The 17,743-nt window shown below is 34.5% G+C and overlaps 1 protein-coding gene and 1 non-coding gene across 2 annotated transcripts; one reads left to right on the top strand and one right to left on the bottom strand.

Moving 5' to 3' along the window:
* The first annotated feature begins 1,320 nt into the window (after positions 1–1,320).
* LOC145102784 (integrator complex subunit) lies at positions 1,321–7,220 on the top strand. Its single transcript, XM_079040259.1, has 11 exons — positions 1,321–1,659; positions 2,433–2,494; positions 2,575–2,907; positions 2,999–3,213; positions 3,845–4,328; positions 4,889–4,981; positions 5,073–5,164; positions 5,281–5,398; positions 5,734–5,819; positions 6,246–6,297; positions 6,440–7,220. The coding sequence occupies exons 2-11, from the start codon at positions 2,486–2,488 to the stop codon at positions 6,932–6,934; spliced, it is 1,977 nt and encodes a 658-aa protein (XP_078896385.1). The 5' UTR covers positions 1,321–1,659; positions 2,433–2,485; the 3' UTR covers positions 6,935–7,220.
* A 10,076-nt stretch (positions 7,221–17,296) lies between these two features.
* Positions 17,297–17,403, bottom strand: LOC145080715 (small nucleolar RNA R71). The gene has a single exon (XR_013695304.1). It is a non-coding gene; the product is annotated as a small nucleolar RNA R71 (small nucleolar RNA).
* Positions 17,404–17,743: the final 340 nt, after the last annotated feature.

Genomic DNA, 17,743 nt, shown 5'->3' with positions numbered 1-17,743 from the left:
TATTAATTTTGTTTATTATTTTTATGATTTGTTGTTGACTTCTTAGGCTGATTAGCTATGTCGTTAATCATATGCTATAGCGTTTATCGGTCCTCTAAGAAATAATGGTGGATTATTTATGAAGATGTTGGCGGAGGTTCTGAAGCAGAGACTGAAGAGGGTGGTGGAGATAGTTTCGGCAAAGAAAGATGGCGGTGATGAGAAGAAAGGGAAGGGTGGCGATGGTAACGACGGAGAGGAGAAAGACGGTGGTGGTGGTCAGAAGAAGGGGAAGAAAGGTGGTGGCGGAGATGACATAGATGGAAATGATGGTACTGGTGGGAAGGCTAAGGCGTACCATTTAATGGTAAATCATTTTTGCCAGAGGCTCGCTGGAGAAGACGACCAGAGAGTCGCCGGAGATAAGAAATCGCCGGAAACCTTCAATAGCCGGTTTCAATAGTTTCTGTGAACACCTACAATAAGTTTAATGGTAAATCAAATACAAAAAAAGGAAAGTGACAAACTGAATATAAATGAAATAGTTAATTACCCACATAAGTCATTTTCCCTATTTTTATTTATTGGTTTTCTTCTTTTACCCTATATTAATCTTTATTTTGTTTATTATTTTTATGATTTGTTGTTGACTTCTTAGGCTGATTAGCTATGTCGTTAATTGTATGCTATAGCGTTTATCGGTCCTCTAAGAAATAACGGTGGATTATAACCATGACATTATTAACGTTGCGATTTACCACAATTTGTAACACCGTTATACCACAATTTGTAACACCGCTGTTATAGCTGTGTCACAACCACGATTTGTAGTAAATCCATATTGGGCTACTTAACATAAAAAATGATTTTTGGGCTAAATCTATTTGATTTCTTTTTAGCCCAAACACAAACTTAATTAACTTTTGTTTTGTCCAATCTAATTTGAAATCAATCGTGTCTTTTGTTTCCCGTTTCGAATACCATGAGTCCACGATAAGTGTTTCTCTCCCAAGTCCCAAATTTCTCAAGCTTTCAATCGACGAGTGGAGTGGGTGTGATTTGCGACTTTCACTCAATCGACGGGTCTGACTTTGGATTTCCCTCCCTGAATTGACACCGAATCTCACAGAGTCACACTCTCACCTCAACAACATGACCGTTTTTTTTTGAAGTGCATAAACCTAAAATGTACACTTATGTATGGGCCGTGCAGACCAAGTGTACACATATGTCCCCAGATGTTTGTTTTTGTTTTTTTTTTGTTTTTTTTTTTTTTTTTTTTGAAGTGCATAAACCTAAAATGCACAAGGTCTTCTTGTCGATGTCTTCCGAGATTTAACTTAAAAAAAAAACAGAATGCACGCTTGCTTTTATTTTTTTTTTTTATTATTTTTTTTTTCTCACAGCCTCCAACATCGATCCTCAGTTCCTCACCATTGACGCCTGCTTCAACCTATCATCTCCTCCTCGTGCCGCCTCCGTCCAGACCAGCACCGCCCTATTCCTCCTGTCCAATCGCACAACCAAACGCACTCTGAAGGTTTGAACCGTCGGATTTCCCCTGAAAACGAAAAAAGGATTGTACCTCCTGTTGCATACACTCGCCGACTCCGACACCTACTCGCCATATCCGACGTCGCCTTCGCTCACCACGTTGTCTCCATCGTGTATTCGTCGCCGGTATGTTCTTTTGTTGTTTAGAAAATCAGATGTTCCCTTGAAATCACTTCTAAAAACTGATATGCATAAAAATCGGATGCATTTGCTGAAAATACATGTTTTCTCTTCTAAGGTTTGTTGTTCAAACATTAGAAATCTGAAATTAAATGCTTACATTTGTTGAATTTGATATGATGTTTACTTTTGTTGAAAATACATGTTTTCTCTTTTAGGGTATGTTGTTCAAGCATTAAAAATTTAAAATGAGATGCATATATTTGTTGAATATGATCTGATGTTTAAAATTTCTGAAACTTGAAATGTTATTCAAATTTGATGAATCTATATGGCTGTTGGAATTTGTTGTCAATTGTGTGTTTTAGGTGGTGGCTTTGGATATTTTTTTGCTGAAATTATTTTGGTTGTCTAAAATCACATAAACACACCCACCAAGTGTTTGATAAAATGTCTATATGAACATTACATCTTGAAAATATTGCTTTATTGTTTATAGTTCAATTTCACATAATGGAGACTCAAATTTACCCACTTTGCAGGAGGAAGTGGAGAAGATTAATGTGTCTTATGTGACTTTTGTTATGCAAGTCTTAGTTTGATAAGTTACTTGAGGGAGTTGAAGTTAGGATTAGGATATTCTTCAGTTGATTAGTTTGCAAGTGAAATGAAAAATATTGTTGTTGATAGTTAGGATATTTTTTTACTATTATTTATTTTTCTGCAATGAAGGGTGAACTGATTATGCACATTATGATTTTGATTGCTCGTATTTGCAGGGTGTACCTCACCTGTTCCATATCCTGATTGATACAACTCTCATTCATACCCAATGAAGCTTGTATGATTCCTCTTCCAATTATTTCTACTCTACTTCTATGTATAATGCTATAACCATGTAGCTCTTTTTTGTATGTGCAGACATGTTTGAGCCAAAGTAGGGGTTACAATCTTCCATCATGCCACATGGTGAACTTATCTGGTTTCCACATCTTATTTGATTGCCCACTTGACCTCTCTGCTACAACAATCTTCTCCCCTGTATCTACTAGTTTATATGAACAGACATTCACTACTCCATCTTCAAAGAAGCTGCTTGATAGTAACAATTTAATACCTATAGAACCTTACTATAAAACCATTGAGGGAGTTCACCTATGGAATGTTTCTTTGATTGATGTTGTATTGATATCAAGTCCAATGGGTATGCTAGGGTTGCCATTTCTTACTCGATCCAAAGGTTTTTCTGCTAAGGTATATATATAGGACTCTGTTTCTTTCTTTCTTTCTTTTTTTTTTTCCTTGATTGATGTTTATGCTCTTTTTTGTTGGTTATTATAACTAGATATATGCAACTGAAGCAGCAACAAGGGTTAGTGAGTTTATGATGAAGGATCTTGTTGCTATGCATACGGAGTTTAAGCAATTATATGGACCTCAGGAAACTAACTTCCTTCAGTTGTTCAATTGGGAAGAGCTTGAAGCTCTTCCTCCTTCACTTAAAGAGATAGTTCTTGGTAAGAATGGGACCCACCTCGGGAGTTGGATGCCACTATACAGGTAATAACACTGCAAAATTTTTCTCTACAAATATCAGCAGTTTACTTAGTTTTTTACACATAATAACAACACACTTGCAAGTTTTTACTTATAATATCAATTTACTTACATTTAGCTACCAATTTGGGGATTGAATTTTATTTTACTACATATTGCTACTACAATGTAAGCAGATTGTTATTAGGGATAATGACTTAAAAGGGTAACAAACTTTCAACTTTGTTTATTTTTAGTCACTAAACTTTTTTTGTTCTTGACTTACCCTTGAATTATCTGAAAGTCTTCACATTTTGCCCTTATTACCGGTTGTAACCTTTCATAAGGGTAAAATGTGAACAAATTCAAATAATTTAGGGGTAAATCAAGCACGAAAAAAGTTCAGTGACTAAATATGAACAAAGTTGAAAGTTTGTTACCCTTTCAAGTCATTATCCCTTGTTATTATGACTAATTAATTGTAACTTGTAAAGAAAATGTAAGTAACTTGATATTATTAGTTGCTGCATATTGCTGTTATTGATAAAATATTGCAAGTATTTTGGTATTTTGGATAAAGAAATGTAAGTACATTGATGTTTCTTGCAATTTATAGATAATTGTGTTAAAGGAAATAACATAAGATTCTTCTCAGTGCAGCTGATGTGAAGGAATGTTTGCAGAAAGTTGAGACTCTTAAATATGCAGAAGAAGCTTGCTATAATGGCACATTGATCATGAAGGCTTTTAGCTCTGGTTTAGAAATAGGCGCATGTAATTGGAGTATTAAAAGTCCAAAAAGGAATATTTCATATATTTCAAGCTCTATATTCTCATCTGGGGTTGCAATGGATTTTGATTTCCATGCTCTTATAGGAAGTGATCCTCTTATATATTCTGATTTTGCTTCAACTCTTGGTAGTGACTATGCAAATACACTGGAATTCAATTCTGATGATGATATCTTGTTGAATTCTGATGAAAACTCGGAAGAAATGGAGAAAATGGAGTTCATATGCTCATGTTCAATGGATTCTGTAAAAGATGGTGGTTCTGTTCTAATTCCCATTGGGAGGCTTGGAATTGTTTTGCAGCTTTTGGAGTTGTTTGCTTTGCATATTGACTCATTTGATATGAAGGTGTTTTCTTTTTATTTCGTCTTTTATTATAAAAGACGTAAATACCCTCCTCATTTTCATTTGATATTAAGATGCAACAAATTTATTGAAGTTTCTATCTTATATTAAAATATGAGTAAATTACACGAATGGTCCCTATGGTTTGGGTTAATTTGCTTGCTTGGTCCCTAACTTATTTTTTTAACTCGAAAGGTCCCTATTGTTTGTTTTTGTTATGCGCTTGGTCCATACTGTTTGTTTTTGTTACGTGTTTGGTCCCTGTCTTACCTAAAAATACTATTATTTAAATAGGAAAAAATTGTGGGGTAGGTAAGGTAAGGTGAGAGGGGTAGGGTTGAGGGTGTGTTTATTTAAATAAATTAAAAAATCAAGGGCAAACTAGCCTTTTTAGGCAAGACAAGGACCAAGCGCGTAACAAAAACAAACAGTAGGAACCTTCCGAGTTAAAAAATAAGTTAGGGACCAAACACGCAAATCACCCTAAACCATAGGGACCATTCGTGTAATTTACTCTTAAAATATTGATATTAAAATGTTGTGTGTTTGTAATTGTATTGTAGGTTCCTATATTTATCATCTCTAGTGTAGCAGAAGAATTACTGGCATACACAAATATTTTACCAGAATGGCTATGCAACCATCGACAAGAAAAGGTAATAAAAATGATAATACTCAACTCAAAAGACGGAAATGCCCTCCTTATCCTTATTTGTATTTATTATTTACCCTATGGTCCTACTACAGATGTACTCTGGGAAGTCGGTTTTTGGTCATGAAGAGCTCATAAAGGAGAAAAAGATCCACATATTTCCAACACTTGATTCACATGAATTATTGTAAGATACTAATTATTATACTATTGTAAACAATCACTTTGAGACATTTACATGGTTTCATGATGTCATGTTTTTTTTTTTTTTTTTTTTTTTTTTTTTTTTTTATATGTACACAGAATGATGTGGCAGGAGCCATGCATAGTGTTTTGTCCTCACTGGAGTTTGAGGGTGGGACCCGTTGTACATTTACTTCATCGTTGGCATGAGGATCCAAATTCCTTACTTGTTCTTGAGGTTCATTTCTCCTTCTCATTGAATTCAGCAAAGTACAATACAGAAGGGTAAAATGGTCATTTTTATAATTCAAGAGGTTCCAACCAAACAACATGTTAAAAATCAATACCCGCTTAGAAATTCAGATTCTTAGATGACACTTGGGAAAATTAAAGAAAAAACAAACGAGGGGAAATTTGTAAAAAAAAGTTGAAGGACTTAATGGAGAAAGTTTTCTTTTCTTTTGTTTAGTTTGTTTTTTCTTATTAAATAGAAAAAACATTCATATAGTATGTCATGTTCTCATTAAGTGAGAAAGAAATAACATCTTAATTTATAGAATTTACTATTTTCAGGAAGGAATTGACACTGATCTAGCACTCTCCCCTTTTAAACCTATAGCAATGAAGGTTTTGGAATGCTCCTTTTATTCTGGCATAAAGTAAGTCATCCACCACTTTGAGGATTAATAATTTTTTTTTGATTTTATATATACTTTTAAATATTTGAAATTAGAATTAAACGGGACAAATTTCATGATTTTTGGGTTCTCAGCAATCAAACTTCTTTTAATTGTTACTTTTATATCGAATTTAGAGTTATAATAATTTTTAAACTGAATATTATCTCTCTTTCTTTAAAATAAAAAGCATATCATTTTTCTCAACTTGATTAATTGCTATAACCAAAAAATAGTTTTCTTTGTTTCTATTATTCTCCTAACTACCAACGCTACTCCAAGTACTCAAGAACAGTTATTTTTAGTTTTTTATCTTTTAAAATTTCATGAAATTATTTAAATCGATATAAAAACTAGTTAATTAATCTCTATATATAAGTTAACCCTTACCCTATCTCTTACTTGTAGATTGGAGAAAGTTCCACAATTGCTGAAAATGCTCCACCCAAAACAAATTTTGGTAACAAATTTCTTATCCACCTTTGCTTTCTTTTTCTTTTCAGATAAATAACTAAATCAGATAAAGCATATGTCCTATATTCCTATTTTGTTAATTCATTATCTAACGTTTTTTTTTTCCGATTTTTTTAATCAACAAACAGCTCCCGGATTACACAAAACAGTTGTTTGAACCTTTGAGCAAATCATTGCCATGTTTATTCTACACAGAATTCGAAACACTTTGCTTGCCAAATTCCAATAATCTTTCTGAGCTAAATATCGCAACAAACTTGGCCTCACAACTCACTTTCTCAAAGATGAAAAACGAGGAGTTGAGCATTTCAAGGTTAAGGGGTGAGCTTTATTTGGAACACGGGAAACAATATTTAATTGGGGAAAAAGAGGTGAAGGGTTTGGAAACCGAGATTGGGCTATTGGTGCATTGGGGTAAGGTTGATTTAGAGAGTTTAGTGGTGGAATTGGAGAAGGTTGGGGTAAAAGGGTCATTTGAATGTGGATCAAATGTGGTGAATGTGGTTGAGCCTAACAAGGGTTTTATAGAAGTTAAAGAAACAAGTGTTGTTGTTAGTAGTGGGGATGAGAGTTTTGGGTTGCTCATTTCTGATGTGGTTCATAGCCTTCTAAATGGTATCTAACACAAATTTGCTCTTAGGGGATTTGCTTAGGCGGGTAAGTATGGGCAACGCGTATTCGTGTTAATCCGATGTGGAGGTGTAAAAACGCCGGTATAACGCGCCGAACACCTCGACCGACGTGCGTTATTAGGCGTTACGTTATAATACGTTACTGTGGTAACGCTCGACAACGGGAAGAATTCCAAGCAAAAATGATCCAACATCTATATTTTTAATTTTTCAACCGTTGTAAAACAGTCAAAAATGTAAAAAAAAAAAAATTTAATACAATTTCAATCTTTATATATATATATATATATATATATATATATATATATATACACACACACACACACACAAACACATACATCAACCTTTATATTTTACAAACCTTTTATTACTCTCAAATCTTCAAAAAAAAAAAAAAAATTCTTTTTCCTGCTATGGATCAAAACCCCAACACTCCTTCAAACAAAAATACATCTTTGCCTCTTGGTTTTGCACAATACGAAATGTATCGAACATTCTCAACACACAAGACAACTTTTTCAATACCGCCTCACCACCACCACAATTCACTATAAACCTTCCACAAAACATTTTCAACCCATTTGCCATAATTCAGCAAATTATCACACAGCCACAACCCACCCAACAAACTGTACCCAAGACGCAAGTGGCCGGGGGGGGGGGGGGGGAGCGGGGGAAAAAGGCCCAAAAAGGTAGAGGACGAAGGAAAGGCAAAACAGTTGCGGTGGAGCAATCGGAAGACGAACTTCCTACATGGTGGACCGTGGACAAGGAATACGTGTTGGCAGAGGCTTGGTGCGGGACATCAAAAAATCCAACGTAAGGAAACGATATGCGAAGAGTTGCTTTTTGGGAAGCCGTGATCGTGAAATTTCGTGCCATTTTGAATAAAGATGATAACTACCACAATCACGACATGTTGAGTAGCAAGTGGACTCAAATAAGCAAGAAGTGTACGAAGTTCAATTCCATTTACAACAAACTTTCCTCGCACAAGCAACGTGGTGCGACCGATTTTGACATTTATAGAGCGACGAGGGAGCAATATCATGTCGAGACCGGTCACGTTTTTTAGCACGAAAAAATTTGTGAGATTGTGAAGGAAGACCCAAAGCGGAATAAAACGGACACATTTACTAAACAACAATCAAAGAGGTCGCGCGGCTTGGGTTTGGTCGATGTTTCGGACGCACGGACGAACATCGACCTCAATGCGGACACGGATGAGATACTGGACGACTTGAACGAAGAGATCTCTTCGCCCCAACGGCCGATAGGCCGCGACAAAGCGAGGCGTGCTCAACGGCACGCGGATGAAGCCGAAAATAGACGACAACAGCAAGCCGAAATGAAACAAAATTCTAACGAACACAACGAAATCGCACGTAAAAGATATGGGTTGCAACGGGATCATTTTGAGTTCCTACATCGTGAAGCCCAGGACGATCGTATTGCGAAAGATTTGACAATTCTCCAAACTAGCGAGGATAATTTGCCACCGAGACGGTTGGAGACACTCCGAAAAATAAAGACGAAGATTGAATAAAATATTTAGATGAAAATTAGTGTTTTTTTTGTTGTAATGTTGTTTTTTTGTTATTTTTTATTTCGGTCTATGTTTTTTTTTCGTTGGAATGTCGTTTTATGTTTTTTCGTTGTAATGTAGTTTTTAATTAGTATTTATTTTAATTATGTGTTATTTAATTTATATGCTTTTTAAAAATTATTATGACATAAATTAAAAAAATAAAACAAAATAGAAAAATGGGAATTACAAACATCAAAAAAAAAATAAAAAAACAAAATAGAAAATAAGTGGTGTTATTACATGTTATTTGGTGTTGCTCATTTCTACATTTTGTGTTATAACACCAATTTATGACTAGGATGATGATGTGACACCTTTTGGATGTGATAACATGTAGCAACATGTTGCCCATACCTACCAACTTATATAACTCAATAAGCATTTAAAGAAAAGAAATGCTTCTTAGTTTATATGGTGACAAAAGAGTTTTCAAAAGAATTAGCTAATGTTATAGCTATTTATCGATAAACATTTAGAAACTCTATACTAGATGAATAAGTTATAAAAGTTTTAATAGCTTTATTTTAGAGTATATTTTCCAAACAATTTTTAAAATTTATAGGAAAAAATATACAAAAATCATTTATTAATTTAATCACTTAATATTTAGTTTTCAGTGATCAAGTTATAAAATTGTTGTTTTCTCTCGAGACTTGTTATTCAACCCCTATTCTTCCTCCATAGACACCCTAAAATTTTGGCATATTTTTTAGGGTAGATGTAATCCTCCCCTTCCATTTTTTTTATCACCTATCGGTTTGAGGTTTTGTTTTATATATATATATATATATATATATATATATATATATATATATATATATATATAGAGAGAGAGAGAGAGAGAGAGAGAGAGAGAGAGAGAGAGAGAGAGAGAGAGAGAGAGATGTTCAAATATTGATTGACATCTATTGTGTGGACGTGTGTATAATGCTATTCTGTGAGAATTATAATGAAAATATGTTTTTTGATAATATGAATACGTTCAATCTTATATAATTACTTTAATTATTAAGCATTTTCACTAATTAAATCATCTATAAGGTTATTATACATTTTTTTTAATTATTCTCATTTTGTCAGAATGTTATCAGAATATTATCAGGATGTTTATTGAATCGTATTCTGTAAGAATTAAAATAAATAAAAAATGATGAATTAGAACAAAAATGAATTAGAATGGATGAGAATCCATTAAAATAATAATACTTCTGTGAGATTGAACGTATTCACATTACTAAACAACATATTCTCTTAGTAATTTTCATAAAATAGCATTATTCACACGTCCACATAATAGTTGTCCATCCACATTATAACCTAGCCCTATATATATATATATATATATATATATATATATATATATATATATATATATATATATATATATATATATATATAACATTTTTAAATAGATAATTATATAAATATTTTTTTAATAAATATTATTACATATAAAAACAGTTGTAAATAATTCATCAACGTTGCAACCAAATTGTCAAACAATAAAACTAAAACAATAGTAATTATTATACATATTTAGCCATTAAAAATAGAATCATAATAATTGTTATACATATTTAGCCGTTAAAACTAGAACGATAAAAATGATTGTACATATTTAGTCGTACGATATATAGGGTGACCCATTCAGCTGCACATTGACGTTTGCAATGAATACAATAAATTATTATATAAAAATAAATGTATAAAAACCAATTTATAAAACCGACCAAATAATTACAGAAAATTAATAGGGCTATATAAAATATAAGTTATTTCCGAAGGACCAAAAATTAAAGTACTTAAAATAGAATATATATATATATATATATATATATATATATATATATATATATATATATATATATATATATATATATATATATATATATATATATATATATATATATATAAAGGTTCAAATGAGAACAATAAAAAGTTAAGAACCATAAGAACCACTTTTTACCTTATAACTTAAATCATCAGACATGACAACTTTTCTCTCATCTCTCTCTCTCTCTCTCTCTCTCTCTCTCTCACCTCCTACCACTGCCAACGACCACCACCGTCGCCACCGTCGCCGTCACCAGAATACAACGATCTTCAGATCTGGAGCCGCCGCCTTCACATTTGAAGCATTCACCTTTAGATCTGGTGCATTCGCCTTCAGATCTAGAATCCCCGACTTTAGATCTGCCATTACCACCGAGGGCCACCTCCTTCCACAGCCATCTATCTCACCAGCACCGATTATCGCCTTCCATCAGCCGCTTTGCTTTCCTGGAACACCTAGAAAACACTACACTCTATTTTGAAGTCTGAATATGATTCTTCTCCAGATCTCCAACGTTTCAAATCTGATGAAGCACGAAAAAAACTCTTCGATTTGCTTCGCCGGAATAACATATGTGACGGAGTATGAAGCTCTTCGGCGAAATGTTTGTCGGATTTGTACTAGATCTGTTATGTGTCGCCTCATTCTCATCTATAACTCATTTTCGTCTCTGTCTCTCTTATCTCTGGTTAAAACACCACCAAATCGGCATCAGATCTGATGTGTTTGTCCATTTTCAGGTTAGATATGGTGTGTGTATGGTGTTTACATTGATGGTGCTTAAAAAAGCAAGTTTTGAAAAAAAAAAGCACACAAGGTGTTTGATGAAATGACTCAGTAAAATTTGGTAAGTTATTAAGCTATGAATTTAGTTGTGAATGCATATTTTTTGTATATTAAACTATGAAGTTTGTGTATTTAGCTGTGATATTTGTGTTTAAAACTATGAATTGAATACATTAAGCTGTAAATTTGTTGTTTAAACTGAAAATTGACTATAATAAGCTGTGAGTTTTGTATATTTAACTATGAATTAATTGTATTAAACTGAGAAATGATTGTATTAAAATTTTTAAGTTGATAATATGCTTTTGAATACATATTTTTTTTATTAAACAATGAATTTTATGTATTTAACTATGAATTAAAAGTTTTAAGTTGATAATATGTTTTTCTACTTGCATCTGTTGTAGATCTATATGATATAGTTTTTATTTTTGTTTTTTTTTTCTGTTAAAGTGTGAATTTGATGTTTTAACCTCTCATTTGTCGTATAATTTTGTTAATATTAGTTTTAACTACTAGTAAGTTGTGAATGTATAATTTTTTTTGAATTAAACTTTGAATTTATTATACTAATTTGTGAAATTTCTGTATTAAATTGTGTATTAATTGTAATAAGCGTTTTAAGTTGATAATATGGATGTGAATACTACTTTTTGGGTATTAAAATGTGAATTTAGTGTACTACGCTGTCATTTTTGTGTTTTAAAGTGTGAATTGATTGCATTAAGTTTTGAATTTTCTTTTTAAACTACGAATTGACTGTATTAAGAGGCGAGTTTCCTGTTTAAACAGTAAATTGACTAGATTAAGCTGTGAATTATGTGTATAAAATTATGAAGTTACTTGTATTATGTGACATCCCCATTTTCACGGCCAGAAAAGACCGATTTTTGTTTATGCTTTGTTTGAAAATCAGAGTAACAGTTTTAAATAAAAGTGTTGCGGAATTTGTCCCAAAACAATATATGATAAAGATTTATCAAAAGCATTTCCAAGGAAATGTATTTCATTAAAAGACTTGGGATGTCATGTTCGATACAGATCAAAAGCATAAACAGTACAATATAAGCCTTACTACATTATTTCGTATCTACAGGCCTATATCCGTAATCCCTCATCCAAAACATCACATTTATGCTCATGCGCTACTACCTGTAATACAAGAAACTGAGTGAGTCAGGCTGGGGAGCCTGGTGAGCACATAGGGTTTTCAACCCATAATAAATAAGTTTATTAATTTCATTAATAAACAATAACCCGATTACCCGTTCCCGTTATCCTCACTTTACGTCCCTAAACACCTATCATAAGGGACCTAGCCTAAGGATCATCATCGGGATGGACACTACTGCTAAGGGCATTCCTTATCAATAAATGTCCTTAAGGCAACTATGTGGGGGATGGAGTACACCGGTGAACACATCGTTCACAAACACCTACAGGTTGCGAGCCTGCTGGTGTTCCACTGGACTATCTAGAAGAGTCCGTGGTCGTCATCCATACTCCGCTAGATGACAAAATCAACAACATCAACATCAAGACCTCTCATCATTTTATCACACATCACCTATTACATCTACCCATGTTTTACCACAACATTTTCGTAGATATAAAATACATATACAGTTTAAATCATTGAAAACATGTATAACAATGTTTATCCAGCATAGATAGCAAGTATTCAGATAATATGCACACATAGCACGTAATTTATATAAAATCCTTCATATCTATGTGTAAGCTGAAAGTAACTATGCACTCACTTGAAAGGTGGTGACTCAGCACTCGGACAGCGCTTCGATACTCTCAAAACCATTTTCCTTCGATAAAACCTAGTATCAATACCACTAAGGTTTAGTCTAACATCAACCGTGACTAATTAATAGTCTAGCTATTATTATTATTATATAATCATTAAATAACACTCAATATAACTCATAATAATAGCCCAAATAATTATTGGGAAAATGACAAATATGCCCTACGAACTTTCTAGGGTTTACCCATTGAGTCCCTAAAGTTTTTTCGGGCATTATGGGTCCCTAAGCTAGGATATGACCTGCTCTTTTAGTCCATGTTAACATATAATAGTCAGTTCAGTGACCTTTTAGACCAAAAAAACTCACATTGTGCCCTTATAAAGCCAAAATAATAAGTTCGATGACCTTTTAGACCAAAAGAACTCAATGCGTACCCTCCCAAAAAATAGATCGTTGCTGTTCTTTACGTCTTCACCCTCGATCGTCACACATACTCACCGAAGATCACAACCCCCTTCCCCTTCTAATCGATTCTCGATCAGAACCCGCTTCCACTATTTTCTTTGATTCTATTTCAGCTCTTCAAGGAATTGACCCCTCCTTCCTTTTTCTCTATTCAAAATCACACAAGCTACCTCTCCTTCTCCCTCCGAGTTGCAAGTTTGATGGATGCGATGTTGAGAAGGATGTGTGGGTTTGATGAGGTTCACAGAGAAAATGAGTTTTAATCTCTTTTTTCTTCGAATTGAGTGTGAATCAGCTTTAGAAGAAATGGAGAGTTTTTTTTTGGTACGAATTGATCCCCCGAGCTTATTTTTTTTTTTGGCTTTATATAAGTACAATTTGAGTTTTTTTTTTGTCTAAAAGGTCATTGAACCGGCTATTACAGGTTGATAGAGACTAAAAGAGCAGGTCATATCCTAGTTTAGGGACCTATAATGCCCGAAAAAAACTTTAGGGACTCAACGGATAAACCTTAGAAAGTTTGTAGGACATATTTATCAATTTCCCCTTAAATTAAAGACCTAATAACATTACTATAATTATTTGAAAGCTATATTAAAAATTGCGTAAGTGTAGCTCACTTACATCGGATTTTAAAGAAAACCGGAACTTTATTTGGAGCAACGTTTCGAAACCGAAAGACACTTTTTCTCGGGACTCCAGGAGCCTCGGGGCTTCACTCGGGAGCTAAGGGGGTTTACCAAGGGTTTTGGGAGGCTTAGGGCACTTAGAGAGAGAAAGATTGTAGAGAGAGAAGTGAAAAATGGGTGAAGAATGAGGCTGCCCTCGGCCCCCTTTTATAGCTGCGAGGCCTCGGACATACGCTGGGCGTAGTCCTCGGCTACGCGGGGCGTAGTCATCGGATAAAGTTTCCAGCGAGCCACCAGCTGTCTTACTCTCGGAGCAGATAAGAGCGAGGGTACGCGGGGCGTACCGGCTTCGGATGCTGGGCGTAATGCGAGGACAAGTGTCAAGATCCGAAGCGAGAACCGTGGGGAGCAAGGTACGACTGGGATCGCACCACGTCATCAATCTCGCACTGGTTTTGCATTTTCGAGTCCCAACTTCAAAAATTCGTATCTTCCACATACGAGCTCCGTTTTGACGTTGTTTATATCCACGCGAAGGCGGGAACGTACTCTACAACGTTCGTTTAGACTCTGTCGGCTAATTTTGACTTTATTTTAAATTTTATATTATTAACAGGCCGGGATAGGATTGGTCTGTTAAATTATCATAACTTCTTCATCCGAAGTCCGTTTTCACCCATCTTTTTCTCGTTACGCTACTCTTAACGAGATATTCGATTCTCGTTTAGGTTGTGTCGGCTAAAAATCACTCGATCTAATATTCGAATTTCAGGCTGTACACTGCTAAGCCGAAACTTCAAAAAATCATAACTTCTTCATACGGAGTCAGATTTGGGCGTTCTTTTTATGGACACTCTCGGTTTAACGCGTTCTACGACTTTCGTTTAGATCACTAAGGCTAAATCTTGCTCTATCGTAAATTCACTATTTACGCTTCCCGGTATCGTGCCGGTTCTGTCGTGAAACTTTGACGGGTCATAACTTCTTCGTTATAACTCGTATTTTGGTATTTCTATATTTATACCTATTTTTAGGCAATATTTAAGTACATTTTTATATATAAGTTGGTAATTTGTTTAGAATAATGGTACTTATGAGTTTAAATGTTATTTGCAGCAAAAAAGAAGACACTTTGAAGAAAAGGGACTAAAAACGTTAAAGGAAGAAACTTTGGGAGTTAAAAGATTAAAGGACAAGAAAATCAGGAAAAAGCGTCTTCACGTCGTGAGAACTGGACGATTCACGACGTGAGAATAAGTTCTAGAAGATATATACGCGGGTGAAGGAATCCTTGTCGGGCACGGTTATCTTGTATTCACGACGTGAATATCTTATTATTCACGATGTGAATTATTAAAATCAGAAAACTATATATATCCTTAAGCATTACGAATTAAGGAGACTTTTGGCTAGAGAAAGGGATTCTAGAAGGCGATTTTTAGCAGAAGAAAAGTCCTGGAAAGAGGTTTTCAACACCAAAAGAGTGAAGGTCCATAATTTAGTTTACTTATTTGTTACCTAGGAACATGTTTCATTATACTTTGCTTTGTGTTAGTGTGTTAGTTGCTATTTTGAGCAGCTGAATCTAGCTACTCTTGTTTAGCTAGATGAAGCTTCCAGCTTATGAATAGCTTAATTTTATATGGATTTATTTAGTTGTTAAATTGCTTGTGTTTGATTTATAGTTACCTAGAATGCTTGTGTTTGTTTCTCTAGTTGCTTAATTTCATGTTTTGTGTAGCTTAGTGACCATTAACTGCATGAACTTGTTTACCTAATGATTTAGTGAACATTAAATTGTTAGAGCTAGGATTGACCAATATTAGTTAGTAACTAAAGTAAATAAACTTAGCTGTGCTAGAGAACTTAGATTATGACTATAATTGCGTTTACATAATAAATCTTACATAACATATTCATATTCATAATTGGTTCTGTGTTTAATTGTGTGTGACCATACATAGTTTACATGAATTAATTAATTATTGGTAAAATTAGACTAAAATTACTAATACAATTAAAACCAACTTGATAATCCATAATTATTAGCTAGCCATAAGGACGAAGTGGATTCGAACTAGATAAGAGTGTTTTTACTTATTGATTGAATTTGAGTTAAGTTCGTCTGATCTTGTAAAATCAGATAAAACCCTTTCTAAACTTGTTAATAATTAGGTTAATTTGATAGCAAGTAGATTAATTAGTAACACCGTTCCCTGTGATCGACACCCGACTTACCCAAGCTATACTGTAATCTGACTAGGTACATTGCCTGTAAGTGCAAAGTTAGTTTAAGTTTGTTTGGCTATAAATATTAAAATTACTGGGTACTTCCGTGCACATCAAGTTTTTGGCGCCGTTGTCGGGGAACGGCTGAGTTTATTAGTTTATTTAGTTGCATTAGATTAATCGACCCTTTTTGTGGGATAAAATCTGCAAAAAGTTAATTAGTTATCTATTTTTGTTTATTAGCATATTATTTTAGCAAAAATTTTGATTTTTGTTTCTGTCACAGAATTCACGATGTGACCTTTATAAACTCACGACGTGAGAACTGTAATTTTTTAGCTTTTAGGATTTTCCTATTTTAGTTCAGTTTTACGTTTTTATTTTATCGAGTAACAGGAGTTCATGACCAGAGGCTCTACCACACCTTTGGTGTCACCAATTGAAGATCCAAAGGCTGCACTTCACAAAAAGACTGATAAGAAGACGCCACTGCAAGAATTAAAGTCAGCATTTTCAAGGAAGTCGGGAAAGAAGACAGGAGAGTCAAGTTCATCCTCAAAGAACAAGAGCAAGCGTGAACACTTGGATCAAATACCCGTCCAAACCGAATCCAAATACGATACCGAGCCTGAATTTGAAGAACATACGAGCGAACCCGAGAACGAGCCAAGGAACGAGATGACAGACATTGAAGAGATGTCCATGGGAGCTTACAAGAAGCGGATCCGAGAAGATGTGGGTCCCGGTTTAGTCCAACCCGCAATACCTGCCACTGCCACATTCGAGCTGAAAGGGCACATCTTGACTACACTGAAGGAAATCCCATTCTATGGGAAAGATCATGAGGATGCTTTTAAGCATCTAGATGAAGTCAATGACATTACAGATTACTTCAATGTCCCAAATGTCAACAGAAACACTGTCCTACTTAGGATGCTTCCCATTACTTTCAAGGGAGCTGCTAAAGAGTGGTTAAAATCACTTCCACCAAGTACAATCACCAGTTGGGATCAAATGCATGAGCAATTTCTGGACCAGTTTTGCCCACCATCCAAGATAGCTAAACTGAAGAAGGCAATAGCCAACTTTGAGCAACAGCCGGGGGAGTCATTATACGAAGCATGGGAGCGGTACAAGGGCTTGCTCAGAAATTTCCCTCAACATGATCTAAATGTGCAACAAGAGATGTCGATTTTCTATGATGGGGTCAACGTTATGACAAGACAACTCCTTGACTCTCAAGGACCTTTGACAAAGAAAAATCCAAGGGAGGTCAAGGAGCTGATTGAAGAATTCGCGAAGCACTCTCGCGAATACCACAACCCTAGGCAAGATGGAATCAAAGGCGGTGGAGGGGCCCAAACTGAACAAATAGCAGCCATGATGGTGATGGGTTTTAGCCATATGAACATTCCTATGTGCACATGCAACCCTAATGCTTGGATCTAGGTTTCTCTAATAGAACATACATTGAATCCAAGACTTCTAATAGCTAATAGAGTATAATAA

The sequence above is a fragment of the Lactuca serriola genome, chromosome 1 (assembly GCF_051521515.1).
Source record: "Lactuca serriola cultivar US96UC23 chromosome 1, Lser_US96UC23_V15, whole genome shotgun sequence".
Classification (NCBI taxonomy): domain Eukaryota; kingdom Viridiplantae; phylum Streptophyta; class Magnoliopsida; order Asterales; family Asteraceae; genus Lactuca; species Lactuca serriola.
This window is presented reverse-complemented; position numbering and strand designations above follow the sequence as displayed.

Excerpts from the sequence above, each read along its gene's own strand:
- LOC145102784 (XM_079040259.1), top strand. Across the intron at positions 5,820-6,245 it reads TCCTTTTATTCTGGCATAAA|ATTGGAGAAAGTTCCACAAT; the intron begins GTAAGTCATCCA and ends TCTTACTTGTAG. Across the intron at positions 6,298-6,439 it reads TCCACCCAAAACAAATTTTG|CTCCCGGATTACACAAAACA; the intron begins GTAACAAATTTC and ends ATCAACAAACAG.